The sequence below is a fragment of the Manis javanica genome, chromosome 9 (genome assembly GCF_040802235.1).
Source record: "Manis javanica isolate MJ-LG chromosome 9, MJ_LKY, whole genome shotgun sequence".
Lineage (NCBI taxonomy): Eukaryota > Metazoa > Chordata > Mammalia > Pholidota > Manidae > Manis > Manis javanica.
The window spans coordinates 67,678,780-67,695,456 of NC_133164.1; the positions used below are offsets into that span (position 1 = coordinate 67,678,780).

General features: G+C 36.3%; 1 protein-coding gene across 6 annotated transcripts in view; it reads right to left on the reverse strand.

Moving 5' to 3' along the window:
* TRAPPC8 (trafficking protein particle complex subunit 8) overlaps positions 1–16,677 on the reverse strand; it is a 99,574-nt gene that overhangs the window by 2,568 nt on the left and 80,329 nt on the right. For all 6 annotated transcript variants that reach the window (XM_037004739.2, XM_037004735.2, XM_037004734.2 and 3 more), the window contains 9 exons: positions 13,483–13,925; positions 12,394–12,541; positions 11,144–11,240; positions 9,860–9,928; positions 9,715–9,773; positions 7,757–7,930; positions 5,036–5,137; positions 1,744–1,889; positions 587–676 (listed from right to left, as the gene is read on the reverse strand). In XM_037004739.2, coding sequence (XP_036860634.2) covers positions 587–676; positions 1,744–1,889; positions 5,036–5,137; positions 7,757–7,930; positions 9,715–9,773; positions 9,860–9,928; positions 11,144–11,240; positions 12,394–12,541; positions 13,483–13,925 — 1,328 coding nt within the window. The remainder of the gene's footprint in view (positions 1–586; positions 677–1,743; positions 1,890–5,035; positions 5,138–7,756; positions 7,931–9,714; positions 9,774–9,859; positions 9,929–11,143; positions 11,241–12,393; positions 12,542–13,482; positions 13,926–16,677) is intronic.

Here is a 16,677-nt window from a genome sequence, read left to right on the forward strand (position 1 = left end):
ATTAATATCAAACGTAGTTTATAGCACCGAAAAATGGAGAGCAACCCAGTACCTGCCAACAAAGCCCGTGGCAGTCTGTCTGTGGTGCACTCATACGCAGGCTGCGCCTGGACTTCAGGGCCACCCGAGTCCCGTGTAGGGTGTTATTTGTAATAACCAGCATAGGCTTCATATTACCTTCCTAAAAACCCCCAAATTTATGAATTCTAAAAAGCTTCTAGCTCTTGGGGTACCAGATATGAGAGTATGGACTAGTATTTTTTGTTAAGTATTATTTTATAATCAGCAAAAAAACCTGAAAAAACAAACTATCACAACCTTGCTGATTTTCAATTTTAAAGTTAGCACCAATAAATTGTTATAAAAAATTTTGTCTCTGGGCACAATCATTTGCTGTGTTTGGAAACTGCCTTCCATTCTGTCAGTACTGTAATGCTACAGCAGTCCTCAGTGACTCTTCTGAAATGCCAAACAAAAACATAGGGCATGGCTGAGTAAAAGAACTTTCTCTTTGTTAAGTAACTATCTGCACAGTTTGAAAGTATTAAACTGCTCTCAAATCCATCTTGCGCTAAACAATCTCTACCTTGTTGTTTTATGCCGAAGATCCACGATCACATCAACACTGGCCTTGGAGCAGTTGGAAAGTAAAAGGGTCACTGGTACTAAACAAAGGCTATGGGAGGAAATTAAGAAAAAGAGGTTAGCTATGTGTTTTAAAAAACGACAAAACAAAAAACAATTTTCTTTTTCTTGACAATAACACTAAAGAATACCTAACAGATGGAGCATAGCAAGCCCCTTTAAAGATCCAAGTAAGGAAAAAACTGAGTTCAAAAATCACTCCAGAGAAATTATTTGTGTAAATAAGAACAAAATACTAATACAATAGCTTCTGAATTAGGGCCCCATGCAATCTATCCTTTACTCAGAGTGTCTCTCCTACATAGCGGGTAGCATTTTAACCACTTAACTACTTCTCTCTCCCTGTACTGTTCTCACTCAGCCTTTGAGATACCACTTTCTCCTCACTGGTCTTCTTTTCCTAACTCTTTGATGCTACTTCTCAGCCTTCCTCGTGGCCTCCTATTTCCTTGGCTCCACTGTCACCGCTTTGCAGGTCACCATCCTCTCTGCTCCATCGCACCCCATTCACACCCCTATTCAAGGTGACTTTTCAATTATCACTTAGACTAGACTGGTCCTAACAGATGTCTGTCTTTTCCTATACCTGCAAACCAGCAAACTTTTTCAAGTAACATCTTATTTCAGGATTTATTTTAGACTTAAGTTTGTATCATCAAGCTATTTACCAAAATTGTAAGTAATTATTCCTAAGGAAGTTCAGCACTTAATAAATCTTAAGTAAATGATTCTGTTTAAATTTGAACTATGTGATAAGTTTGTATTGTAGTCATGTCTTAAGTTTAATTTCTCTATCTGAAACAAAATGATATAATATTTTTCCATTGTTTTTGATTTTATGATAAACCTGCTCAAGAGGAAAGTTTTGGCAACTGAGGTGACTAGGGCAATATCCATCTTTAACCACAGTGGTAACACACAGTAATCATAGTAAAGGGCAAAGTACTTCAGAGCAATTTCCATAGATTCAATAATAATTCTAACTTTCTTCTTCAATATTGGAGTTAATGCCATTGTCAAAATAAATAAATAAATGTATGCACATTTACATGTGAGTGAAAACTGTAGAAAAACTGTAACAAAAACAAAACCACAAACCTTTTCTGATGAAATGGATGGCTAAATGATTCTGGATAGTGAAGATTCGTTTTAATGAGATTAGAAAGCTGCTCTACTGATGGCCTTGAAGAAACTGTAGTGTTTTCTGACTTGAAAAATCTTAACAGTTCCATTTCTGGCAGCTCCTGAGAAAAGATATGTAACAATACAAATTTTGCCTTGTTAAAATAAAGTATAGCATATACAAACAAAAGAAGTTAAAACCAGCAGAAATAAAGTAAAGCAAAAATGAAACTTTTTATGTTACTTACACTGACATATGGAATCAGGCAATACAATCTATAAAGAATCTAGGATTTGAAATCATTTATTCATTCCTTATCTTTTATATGCTGGAGTTAGACTTGAACTCCAGCAGTTCACATGTTACTTCTGTGATCTTGGTTAAGCTATTTAACAAATTAAGACTTAACTTACTCATATGTAAAAAGGGGTTCATAATAATTACAATTTCAAAAACTGTGGTGATTCTCATCAGGTAAAACTGCTTAGTACTTAGTATTTAGGCTATAGATCTTACATTGTACAGCATCCGTTCTAATTGCTGAAGCACTAAAATTGCCTTAAAATTTCGTTTTGAAAATAGATGGCTGTGTTTTATAGCTCACAGTGCTTCAACTCTATTAACTGAAGGCTAACACACATGTAAAAGTCTTAATACAGCCAGTGTCAAGCACACTGTAAATATTTTAATAAATATTATCACCTACATGAAAATAGAGAATAACACTCCATTTCTACTATTATTTTCTTTCTTAGTAATTTTCTCTCCACAGTTACTTTTCTCTTAGTTTGCCATCCAGGAGAATTGTGGCAAACTAGCTATAATTTGCTCTTGGACAAGAGAGATGAGTACTTACGACAAACACCACCTGGCCAGCAAAGCCTAAAGTATTTCCTATCAGGCTTCTCTTCAGAAAAAGTTTGCTGACCTCTCATCTCTGTGGCTTCAAAAGCAGTAACTAAGTGTCCTTCTGACTTCTAAGTCAGAGAAAGGGGCTAGAGAGTGACCCTGGAGGAGGAAGACCTGTGGACAGGAGAAAGCAGGAGCTGATTTTCATCTGGGTTCTGGGTAGACTGGAGTGTTCTTCCATTTGTGAAATCAATTACCTCTTCATTATTCTGTATTATGTTACATTTTAATAATAAGTTCAAAAAATCTACTATGTTTATTTAATATATTATTATCATCAAAGAAAATAAGCTATTGTTTCAGCCTTCTGAAATACACTAAATAAATTTCTACAAACCTCCTACTAGAAGGGAAACACAGAACTATGGCCACAAAGGGATGCCAAAGCCCACAGCTAATTTCCTAAGGGAATGTTTGGAAGAGCTTCTGCCTGTCCCAGCTCAAGAGTGGCAGGAAGCATTTTCACAGTGAGTGCTTAACCATCTGCACAGAAGGTTCCCAGTAAGGGTCTGACTCCACCTTATGCTGTCCCCACCACAAGAGAGGTGAGGGTACAGTACTCCTCCTATCCTTGTTTTCTAAGAGTGAGCTGAGGCTCACTCACCAAGCTATGGAAGTAATTTGTACCAGATCATCAATCTGAGAGTCTTTGGGCTCTATATCTATTATTCACAGTATGATGAAAGTGCCTTACCTCCCAAGCTCAATCAATCACATAAACAGAAAACATTTCAAAGGTGAAATACAGGGAAATAAGAAGGATATACCATTCAAAGGATGAAAAGTGGGAATAAAACAAGAGTAAATTTTATAAAAATCACTTTGTTTCATTTTCTAAATGCTAATTGTTATTATTTGAAATGTTCCAAAATATCAAAAGCTTATGACATTTAGAACTAAAATTTGGGACTTCTTTATTAAAGAGAGAAAAATGATTTTCTTAAAATAAGAAACAGATTTGGGATTAAATTGGGTATCTTCATTAAACCTAATGGAAAATTATTATTAGTAACCACCAAAGTAAAAAATGGTTCAAATTACAGAATCACCAAGATGCTAAAACTAGCAGACTGACCTAAGTTGATGAGAAATCACTCACATGGTCTCTGATCATGTCGCCGCAAATTACTCATTATTATAAAAGGAAACATAGTAACTTTGCTGTGGAGAAACATGGCAGACACCACCTTAACCAAATGGTCCATCATTGATATTGGGACAAATTACTATCATGTGCTTTCTGATGTAATTCATAACACCTCATGCCATATTCCTGCCAAAAATGTACACCCTCAACCTCATCATTAGGGAACAAAGGGAAAACCCAGAAGAGTATTAGTGTAACTGAAGTAACCAGCCCATGCTTTGCAAATGTGTCAATGTCATCATGATAAATAAAAGCCCAGCAACTGTTCCAAATTAAAAGAGAATGAAGAGACATGACAATGAAATGAATTAATGACCATGAACTAGATGCTGGATGTGACTAAGGCCTCTGATGACATTTGAATACAGACATTGAGTACTGCAGCAATGCTAAGCTTCCTGAATTTAATAATGATGTTGGTGACCATGTAAGACTGTGCTCTCGGTGAGACATTTAGGGGTGGGAGGGCAGGATGCCTGCAACTCACTTGGGAGCAATTACTTGAGAACGATGAAATAAACAATCAAAACCTAGGCAAACAGAGGAAGAATGACGAAGGAAGCAAGGCAGCCTGGCAGCCCCGGGGGCCGTGTACCAGGAGGAAGGTCCCTTCGCACTATTTCTGCAGCTGGTCTCTGAGCTGTAAAGTTATTTCAAAACAGAAGTTGCCCAAAACACAAGCTTAACAATTAAGATTATAAACATAATACAAGGTCACTGTTTGAATTATAGGACATGTGTTTAAATTTTGTTCCTATATACTACAAGAACTTTCTGATAAGATTTAAAAAGTATTTTAGTAAAAATAAGAAAACATATTGAACACTACTACCAGCTGCACAACTCGAGAGGCCATCCTTAACATTCCCGACAGGCCCCTGGAGCTCTGCAACGCTGTAGGTCTGACACAACAGATCAAGTATAGAGAATATGGTTTCCTTCCTCTCAAAGACATCAATTCTTTTTTAATTATGAATTCTAGATTCAATACAGAATATATCTTAGGAAACCCCAAGATCACAAATGGATCATAATATTCTTCTAAGGTGACTAATGAATTTTAAAATCAATTTATGTTCATTTCTAATTTTCATCAGTCTTCTTCCACCAACCCTCCACTCAAATTCCAACATAAAAGCCTACAACCCAGACCCCTCCAGAAACACAAAAGGCAACCAAACAAAACACCCCAAAGCAAAGTCTCTTATTACCTGTTTCTGTGGACATGAAAAGGCTTCTTTTCCTATGGTGCGAAGGGTAACGTGATGCTGGCCTTCCAAAATAAGCTGCTTACTGTCCTCCACAACGTAAGCCTTGGGGACACAAAGCACAAAAATGGCGTCTCACTTGGCAGAAACCTCAAAGGGAACCAACCAATACTTGATGGAAGCACAGTACTGCTCATGTCTATCGGTTATCAACCTGCAGCAGCATTTCTACTTTCATTTACTCCTTCAACCATGGGTATCTGACAAAATCTGTCTTGCCTTAACTCAACACAGATGTATTTGAAAGGATGTCTGAGCTACAAATCTTGAAATCCTTCCCAATTTTCTCTAGAGCTCTTTCAAAGCTAGACCAAAAGAACAGTGCTGAACAGCTTGTTCCTGGACTGCCAACTACAGGCAGGAGGTATTTTGTTATATTCCTGCTTCTCAAGTGCCCCGGGCTTACCACACAGAGAACAAATCAGTGAGTACAATCCCAAGGGCAGGAAAAGGAAACGCCGTGCCCTGGGAGCACTTACCTCTAAGTACACATGCTTTAAAAAGGCTTTTTTCTGCCCATATAGTGGTGAACTGATTTCATTATACCAAAATACTTGTTCCAGCACATCATTCTTCTCCCTCTTAAATTTCTTTTGTCCAGTGAAAATATAACATGGAAATGGCTCTGATATACATTATTGTCATATTATCCAACTACAGAGGACTACATTTTTTATGACAAGCCCAATTTTTTTACTGCCAGACTCAACAGACATAAAATGACTCAGCCAAGACGCCGTAAAAATTTCTAAATGTTTATTTTCAATGTTGGTACTTATTTTATCACGACTAGTGGCAGTCTGCCACCCAAGGAAGACACCTGCAGTAGAGCTGCACTGGGCACAGGACAGCCCTGGCCCTGCTCAGGGCTCACCCATGCACCACCCAGAACCTCCAGACGAGGGGACACCTGATGGGTGATACTCAAGCTGACAAGTAAGGTCCTGAGACATGTCATACATCTTTCCCAATGACCTCATCACCTGAGACATGTCATACATCTTTCCCAATGACCTCATCAAGCAAAAGTCACCTACAGCCACGTCTACTTCTATACTGCATTCTCCATGCTGCAAAGGCTTCCTTTTTAAAACAAACCTTTATGTTTTAGGATTGCTTAGGAATTTTAACTATGCCCCCTTTACAACTGTTTTCACAGATTTATTGTCCAAGCTCTCAGTTTTCTCCTGAATCTTATTTTATTCAAGACTTCTATGCTTCTTCTGCATCCCACTACACAACTTAAAATGACTTCTCAAGTATTCTTTCATTCACTGGGTCATGTTTGTGTTACCTACAGCCTTTACTAAAGAAAATCTACCAGTCAGTTTCTCAAATGAGCAAACAATAGACTTATCACAGACATCAGTCTTACCAAACTTAATTTCCCATTATTTAATCTATACAAAGAATGAGTACAGAGTACACATTACTCAAAATCTTATCTCAAAAGTACTACAAATTGTTACATGGTAAGAATCTGTGGCATGACAGTCATAAATGCCCAAAGGCTATCATATATTTATTTCTCGGCTGGTTGGTTTCTGTTATAGGATCCTCTTGACATTAAGCTTCAAGAACATTTGATTTCAAGCTAATAATGTGTAACTGATCTTTTTAATACTAAATACCTATAATCACCAAAAGTTATCAATTTCCATAAGCAGGTTTATTGAAACTCAGGCAAAACATAAAAAACTCATACCAGTTTGGTTTCAAAAAAGTTTATTAAAAACTGTGTGATTTAGTAAAAAGAACACTCTAGGACACCTGATTAAATTTTAACTACAAGTATTGATCATTCACTATGGACGTATCTCTGTGCGAGCCCTTGTATCAGACAATGCAAAATCAAACTCTTTCACATGGTCCAGATGAATATCCTTGAGCAAGATCCTTAATTTCCCTATAGAATCATTTCTTTGAAAAAGCAAGTAATACATGTATAAGATACAGAAAGGCGGACTGTGGAAAACAAGCCTCCTTGGAATTACAGGTCAAGCACTTTTAGGGAAGACTAATGCCTGCACAACCTCATTTGGGTCTGCTATGTATTGATCGTTTTTTTCTAATTTAAAAAGGTATTTTCAAGTAATCTGGAAAAACTGAACACAGACCAACAATTAGAATTACTGTTAATTTGGTTGTGTGACATAGTAACATTGTGGGGTTTTATTAAACAACAAAGTCCTCATCTGCTAGAAGTACATACAGAGAAAATGTCATCTCTTGAAAATACACTACAGCAAAAACTAAAGGAAGGTAAAAGAAAGGAACCAAGGAGACGGGCCAATGCAGTAGATGAAAGATGAATACCAGCAAAATTAGTGGCTACTGGTGACTGAGCCACAAGTGCCTACAGGTCGTGGTACTATTCTTCCTTTTTCCAATATTTCTAAGTGGCTATATATTTACTTACTTAATAATATTTGCTGGCATGGAGCTTATCATGTCTGCAATATTCTCAGTACCACTCAGAAGTAAAAGTAATACAGAAGAAGGTCATCTTATTTGAATGAATAATATTTTTTAGGCACAAAGTCCTAATGGAACTTGAAATTAGATAATTTAAGTGGAGAAAATATAAATAGCAGCTTACATTTGTTATTTAGCTTAATCAGTATCTCTAAGCGAGGCTTGCTGAAATAATTTCAAAACATGTACCTTCCACAGGACGACAATACTCAAATCCACCTCATTGCACTTTTGAATCCATCTCACAGCTTCCCCTACTGACTGCTTTTCTGTATGCACACACGGCTGGGCTGGTGGCTTCTTACATTCAGAAGACAAACTTCGATAAAAGAAGTCTGCACAAGGGCTTGCTGAACTTACTATCTGTTAAAAGAAAATCACTTGTCTACATAAATGTTTTCAACTAAATATACCCTGCCATGATTTGTATTTCTATAATTTATTTATACCCAAAATGATTATTCAATCACTTCTTGTCAATCTGTCAATACAGGGAGGCCACATGAAAACTTACACATCTAAAATACTTGCTACTTTAAAATCATGACGCTATCATGATATTAGGTATTAGGTGTGACATTCCAAGCATCTAGAGAGGGTGAATAAGTAACTTTAAAAAAATGAAAACAAAGTATGAAAAGTATCTTTTACTATTAAAATAAAAGAAGTCTTCTCTCATTCAAATGCTCAGAACACTAGGCAACATCCAATGAGACAAAGCAAATGGAGTTATTGGTACCTGGAGGAAGAAAACCTGTGAAAAGAATTTTAAATGGACTCAGAACTAAAGGATTTGCCTTAATTAATGGAATACTGTGTTTCATAGTAAGATCTCTATACTCATGAATTCCTGCATTATACAGATGTTAAGCTTTGAGTTAATTATTAAATATTAATAAATATATACTTTCCCTTAGGAGTGACTTTTTTGCATAAACCATTGTCCCCACAGTTTTCTCATTAATATGTAGTGCTTGGTAAAGTCCATTCAGTCTACCAGATTCATCAGAAGGGAGAATGTCTTTGTTTCTGCCTTATTCAGGACTTTCATATAGAATCATTTAGCAACAAATACGATGAAAATCAAAAACCTTAATATAACTTAAGGGTCCTGACTAGGTTTCCAGGGATTCTAAACTTAAAAAAGAAATTAACAAAACAAAGAACTCAAGTCCTGAAAGTGACACCCAGCTATTCAGGAAGTGCAGTGTCTCCAAAAGTTAGCACTCGCTTACAAATTTCCAGGCTTGTGGTGCTCAGAGGTAATTCTAGTAACTGCTTCCTCAAATGCCAAGACAGGCACAAGGAGTGAGTCAGATAAGAAACACAAACATGAAGATGTTTGGAATTCTCAAGGAGAAAGGCACAAAGAGAAAATAATACCATGCACAACTATATGGATTTTATACCAATGGGCCAGCAGTTTTCAAAGCAGCTCCCCAGATCAGTTCTTCAGATTATCTGCTGATTGCAAACACTGTATTTCCAAACTCTACCCACAACATAATGAACCAAAGCTTTAGAGATGGAGAGGAAAAACTTCTATTTTTATAAAATTCTCTAGGTCAAAAATAGGGTATATAGCCTAATAACTCAACATCACCGAGAATCTCAGCTCCCACCCCAGTCCTAGTAAATCAGAATTTGGATTTTAACAAGATGCCCAGGTGTCTCATAGGCACATTTTTGGAAAGTTTGAAAACCACAGCTCTAGGTGATTCTCACAGATAATTAACTTTGGAATATCAGTACCCTAGACAACACGATATTACAAATCATAAAAGAGCTAATTACTTGGGTCTTAGAACTATATCATATATCAAAATCCAGAGGATTATCATCTATATGTTCCATTGTGACCATGTTCCCTAGTCAGTAGGTTCCCTTGTCTAATCCTGTTTTTTTTAATCCCAAGGATTTTATTTATTTCATGTGATACTCTCAAAGGAAATTTTAAGTAACTAAAATGGGATTGTCCATATAGCATTTTTGGTGTTTTGGGGCATGAAGGCAAGTTGCAAAACCCAACAGAGTTGACATGTCCATTTACCAAAGAATCGGGGGTTACTAAAGCAATAGTTTTTCCAGAATGGTCAGACCTCCCAGGACTGAGCTTTGAAAGCAGTGCTACCCTGCTCACCGCATACCTGCTCGTTTCCTAAGGTGACATCTGCAAAGGTGTGTTTTTCTGAGGACTGTGCAGCAACTAAAAACAGAAGAAACAAACAGATCACGTCACTGGCAGAAAACAGAAAATGCCATTGAAAAAGTGTGAAAGTAAAGTGAATTTACCTTCTTTTTCCTTACATCGTGTTGCCTTGAAGCAAAACTTTCCCTTCTCCCTACTGGCAAGTTTGGCATCTAGGAAGAAAAGAACTCAAAGATCTTTCTCGGTTTTATGACATGGTACAGTTTAATGCTCATCAGACTTCCTTAGTCAATGGGAAAATAATTCATAATTACAAATAATATTTAATGAAAAAAGTCTTTGATTTCATCTCAATGAAGTGAATGTCATTCAGCTCTTAAAGAGGATAAAATTCATTTTTCTTGAAACACATGCTCCCAAGTACATATAGTATTTATAGAGACAGATAAACAAGAAGTTTGAAAGATAAGAACTTGGGGGCCAGGGAGCCCATAATCCCACCACTCTTATCATTTCTTCATTTCCTTTCAATATTTTTTCATAGGCATGATTTACACTGATATTGTTATATGCACATACTTTGCTATATGAGGAGAGTTTTATAAAACACACATGATGCATTTTTCCCACTATTGCAGACACTTTTAAAATGCTAATATATTTGAATGACTACAAAATACTCTGGATTATGGCTTGGTTTATACGGAGCCACACTATTAAACATAATCTTGCAATAAACTGCTCTGAATATATGGATTTCACCATATTTTAAATTAATGGCTTTGTACAAATTCCAAAAATAAAGATTACCATGAGGCTAAATAAGGGTTTAAACTTCCATCTTTTGAAATATGTTGTACAATTCTTTTCCAGAAAGACCAAATGTTCTGCCAGCATCACTTCACTCTTATGAGCACTAGGCACACTCCTATCACTGGCAGGATGACAAATGATAGAATATTCTGCAAATCAATTTTGTCAGTATGTATCACAAGAATGTATACCCTTTTGTTTGAATGTTACAGAGGTATGGAAATACATGGAAAAGACAGTCAGAACAGAGGTATGGTCATACAGAGGAGCAACAGCCCACCAAAGGCAGAGCAAACAAAGAGAAACTTCCTCATCCCCGTCCTTTTTCTGTACTGTGAAACTTTGACAGTGATTATATACTCAGACACTGATTTTACAACTGAATAAAAATGAAATGCAAATAGAAAAATGTGAAAGGGAATAATAAGATGGGAAAGATGGATCAAGATAGGTAATTTGATTTATAGTCACATAAACTAATGAAAGCACAACTGAATACTTAAAAGTATGAGAGAGGCACTAATAATTTTGTGATATGGCACTCATCTGAAAGAAAAAATAATCAAACAACGAAGATGTCAGAATTTACTGTGAAGAAATAAAAAAGCACAAACCTTTGTTTTCAGAGAGATTTACAGATTTCTGTAACTTCCAGTGTTTGCTACTACTTGATACTTGGACTATATGGAATTCCTTTACACCCGCTTCACTCTATCAAAAAGAAGTTAAGAGTTATTAAGGACTTTGGAGCACTAACACAGGATATTCTAACGAAAACAGTATTAGGACAGTGCTATCAAAGTCAGTATCACTCAGGATAAAATTTTTATTTTGAAATAATATATGTTTCAGAATCTTCAAGTTATTTAAATTCCTCTTTAAACCTCTTAAAACAGGTAAGTCCACCTTTTATCCAAGATGTGGTCCTCCCAGTGGCAAATTTTAAATACTGAAAGGTATTCAGTTATTAGAATCTATCATAACAAGTTACTGGTAGTATTCAGTAGATCAAAAATGATTTCTTGTCAATTTGAATCAAAACTATATCATTTTCTTTTTCTTATCTTTCTGAGATATGTCATTCCCATCAAGGCAAAAAACTCATAAGGCAGCATGCACATAAAGTTACTTAAATTGTATGTGATTTTTATTCTCCTGAATAAGAACAAATTTGAAATTATTAAAATTTTCTTATTCATACAAATACTGATTATTTTTGAAGATCACCAAAGTATTAGCACATTAGCCCTAAATATCCTAAAAAGGTGACCTTACAAATTGATGAAACAAAAAGCAAAGGACATTACAGAATTAATAAGTAACATTTCAAGTATATGAACTGAATCAATCTGAAGCTAAGGTTCTATTTTAATCATGAGATCACATTACCTTCCTCAAGAATATTCATTTTATATCTACAGTACATAAACAGGACTGGTAAAATGTTTCAAATGCTTTATATAAAGGAAATGACACTGTCAGAAATGTGTAAATGAAGGATTATCATCAAGTTAATATTGAAAGAAAACCCTAACAGAACTTCGTAAATTTAATTACATCAATAGACTCTCAATGGTGGGACTAGAAAGCACGTTAGAAGATCTCTTTTGAGTTGAATTTCTGGGACATGGGGCTGCAGATCATATGAACATGTGCCATATCAATGCCACCAAATCTTCTATTTGAAAAAAGCCTTAAAATTACAAAGCAAATGGAGAATTACAATGTTTTCACACTCCATTCTAGATGAACATTCCTAAATTTCTAGCTTATGCAGTCTCATGAACAAAAATAATTCATTACAAAAACAAAGGAAACATCTGAAATATAATTAAAAACAAAATTTAGTTTTAAACCAACTTACAGTATTGGTATTCTCCACATCCACAAAGACAAGCATACTGCCTCCTCTGCCCTCCTCATCTTCAAAAGAATTACTTCTGCAGACACTGGCTCGTACATTCAAAGATCGGCTGGTACAAATGACTGCAGTATGTCTTAATATTCTGTGACTGAAGAAATAGAAAATTGCTGACCTAACCTAAGAACCTCTCCCTGTGTTACAATTCTCTAATTCCAAATAAAGCTTTTAAACTACATCCACACTAACTACATTCAAGTCATATTTCCTAGCTTGTAAGTATTTTACTAACACGTATGGCTTCTCCCTGGACTGCTCTCTATTTTCTGGCCTATGCCCCTGGATATCCAAATTCTGAAATCCTTGCTTTCGTTGGAAGCTCATTTCCCCACTACCACATTCCACAAAGCCTTCCCTGGGTGTCCTGGTCAGAGCACTATCACTTTCTTAAGAATTAACATTTACTGAGGACCTCAAATGTAGCCATGCTTAAAAATACTGTATCATTTGTTCTCACAGTAAATTTTACAAGATACTTGAATATCCCATTAAATAAACATGTGGCACAATTATTCCTACTTGATACTGTAAAAATGACAATGGTATTATCACAAATAAAATACTCTGTTGTGTAACACATAGACCACATGTTCTTGTGAATTCCAGCTGGGTTTGATTTCTTCAGTTATCCCCACTGCAGCACCACCCTAATTATCTGTTTTGCAACATTTTTCCTCACTTCTTAGGAGGCAGGAAAGGGCAAAAGAGGAAAGGACTATAGGCAGCCTGGACAAACAGTACCTGTGAATTTCATTATTAAGTGATGAGAGTCTGACTAGAGTACTTAGTTGTATCAAAGAATCATGAAGTTTACAGATAGAAGCCACTGAAAAAGATGAATGTAGCTTAATTTTTTCCACTTTTGGCTACTTAGAACTTCTAGTTCTATTAGATAAAACCTCAGATATAAACATGCATAATTTGGAAGAGGGTAATTTCTTTATAAGCAATGATGTTAAATATCAAATGTTTACCTGAATTAGTGCACATACATTAATCAGAGATTAAATCACAATGTTTTAAAATACTCACCGTATCTTAGGCTGCTTTTTAACACTTTCATAGTAAAACAAAAAGTTAATTTCATGGACCCCTTCTTCATCTGGGCCGCGTAACCACATTGGTAGCTGAACTGAAGCTCCAGGCATAAGAATGGCGTCAGGAAGGGGGACAGGAGCCACCTCGGGCAGACTCCCTGTGCTAACGCCAAAGTCAACAGAGGAAGCTGAGGAGAGGAGGGCTGCACACACAGAGGTGGAATCTGTCACCACAGTCTTGTAGGCACTGCAGTTTTCAGAGGCTGAGGGACTGAGCGGTGTTAGAACAGCTGTGTTACCACCAAAAGTAAAGAATTCTGGACGTTTAGAAACAACCTTCAATTCGGTAAGAGGGCATTTGCTGACATTGACAAATTCCACATATGCTTTTCGGATTTCTCCACAGAGGAGCCCTGTAGGAAAATGTATAAAGAACACCTGCATTGGAGGGAAAAAATATTATTATATTGTCTGTGACAAATTCCATAGCTCTAACAAAAAACACTTTAAGAGACTGTATTTCCTTACTAAAGGTTTATGAGTATTCTATTAATTACCCTTGATATCTCCCAGGATATGTGGTGACTTAACAGCTCTATTTTAGAAAAGACAATGAAAAGAGACAGTATCACTCAGTAGTGGGTTTCAGAGTTACAAGTTACAGGTAAAACGTCAGTCACAAACAGGCATCAGCAAAACTCTCACAAAGGTGCAGATTAGGGGCAAGAGATGGTACAAGTAATCTAACATGGCTATATTAATTAAATAATTACTTAAAAATCCTTATCAACGTCAACATGAGAAGTAGCTCAACTATTTATTTATACATCATTTAGATGAAAAGACACACTACAGGTCTTAAAAGAGAACATATAGATCCATAATTCCATAATCCATAAATTTTAAAATCCAAAAAGCTTTTAGTGATGCACACAAGGGCACAACCTGACTTGACTAACAGAGGATTTTCATAGCTTTTCCCATGGAGTGTGACCCTCACAGGGCTCACTAAAGCAATAGTGGTGTACTTGATTACAAGATGCTGTACAGACCCAACAGGAATTACACAACACCTCAGACAGAAGCACACACACACAATTTCTATGAAAAGAAAAAAAAAAAGACTTCTGACATACACCTGGCCACAGGATTTCAGGTAAGGGATTGTGGGCCTACACTAAAGCAGCAGCAATATGAGCTCACGAAATCATCTACTAGGCCATTTGCATTGAAAAGATCCCAGAGTAGGCATGTAAGAACTACACTGACAGTGTCTACAAGGAATATAAAAGTAACAGTATAGGAAAAATGTCCCAAAGGAGTTATGAAAGCCCAGTGGAAATACCTGTTTCTTAATCAACTGAACAGAACTTAATTATGGCCATAGTCTTAAGGAATTAGATAAAATTTATGAACATCAGAAGCTTTAACAATAGATATGAGAAAATAAATTAATGTAGAATTCCAAAACATAGATTAAAAAGATATGAAAGAATAAGGCTGGCATACTATCATACTGAAGACACTGATTATGTACTGATTAGCCAGTTTCAAATAAACAGTTTCAAATAAGCTAAAATTTGTGTGGGAATATCAACTTTGAGATGGTGTGTCAAAAACAGCTGCATAAACAGAGAAGACAAGTAGTGATTCTACAGCATCTTACTACGCTGATGGACAGTGACTGAAATGGGGTTTGTTGGGGGGCTTGGTGAAGGGCGAGCCTAGTAAACACAATGTTCCTCATGTAACTGTAGATTAATGATACCAAAATAAAAACAAACAAACAAACAAAAAAACAGCTGCATGACTAGATGGAATCAAGTACACACTAAAATTTAGGGACACACTAAAATACAGACACTTGGCCACCATGCAGAGGACTGCTGCACTGGCCAAACGGGATAGTGACAGATGCAGGAGGCCAGAGCTACGCCACGTGTTGGGGTACTGTGCAACGTATCCTCAGAATAAAAGTTTTACTAAGTATACAGCATTCTCCTTTAAGGAGCAGCAGTGCATGTAGCCTTTACTTTGAAATGCATAGTTGCTAAAAGTCCTTTTCAACAGTGGATGTTTGTGACACCTTCAAATTTAAATGTCAAAAAGGACCAAGATCCAAGAACCTCACTCCCACTGATTCACCTAAAGGTCCACCTGTGGGAGGACAAGATGAGCCGTGTTAGGTCATCACTGTGGTTTTATCCATAACAGCACATGACTGGATGCAAATCAAACATCTCGTACCCAAGTTAGGCTGAATAAATTTGTGTAAATGGTGCAACACAACCTAGTGGGGGATGCGTGAAGGAGCCTGATCTCTGCTTTTCTGTATCAAAATGATTACTAACAAAAAAAAAAAAAAAAAAAGCAAATAAATGAAGAAAGTTTTCAAGTGAAACCACTTTCTCCAATAGAGCTTAAGAAAAAAGTATTTCTAATCCACAATTCCCAGTAAGTGGAGAGAGCTCATGCTGTGTGCTTGTGTCCACTATACACATGGCAGTATAAACACAACCCCTGGATTCTTATTTTTTCTCAATGAGCTTCAATAATTTTCTTCCTCATTCATTTTGATAAGTACATATTGGAAGAGATTACTTCAGCAGACACTGTAGATTAACTTCTTTGCATACTCCCTTAAACACTTCAAGTTCTGTAGAACACTTCTGACATAAAATGTTGGAATAGGAATAGTCTATGAATTGGTTTTACTAGTATCAATGACTACCATTGATCATCCAAATACAATACAAATTATCTTAACTGCCTTTCATCATACTAAGCCTGCTCGTTAACTGACTTCTCTAGTGTCTTAGAAAATATGTCTATGGTGGATTGCTGCTGCCCACTATGCCCATTTTCTCCTTTTCAAGAATCCCAATTTGTTTTCAAACTTGTTTCAACAAATTAAGTGTTATGTAAAGTGTTTCCATCTGTCCTAAGAGTATCCTTCCACCTGTGAATAAAATCAGGACTTACACTGTACTTAAGACTACCTGAAAGTTGTATTTAGAGTCTCTCTCTAAAGAAACCAAAACTGGAAACTGTAAATGGCAACTTATGGATGTGGTTGGATGCATGAAACACAACTCATTAGTAAACCCATACCAGTACAAAAAACTCACAGAAAAGGCCTCTAACCTAAATGCAGTCCCCCCAAAATATGAATAAATGTACATTTGTAAGT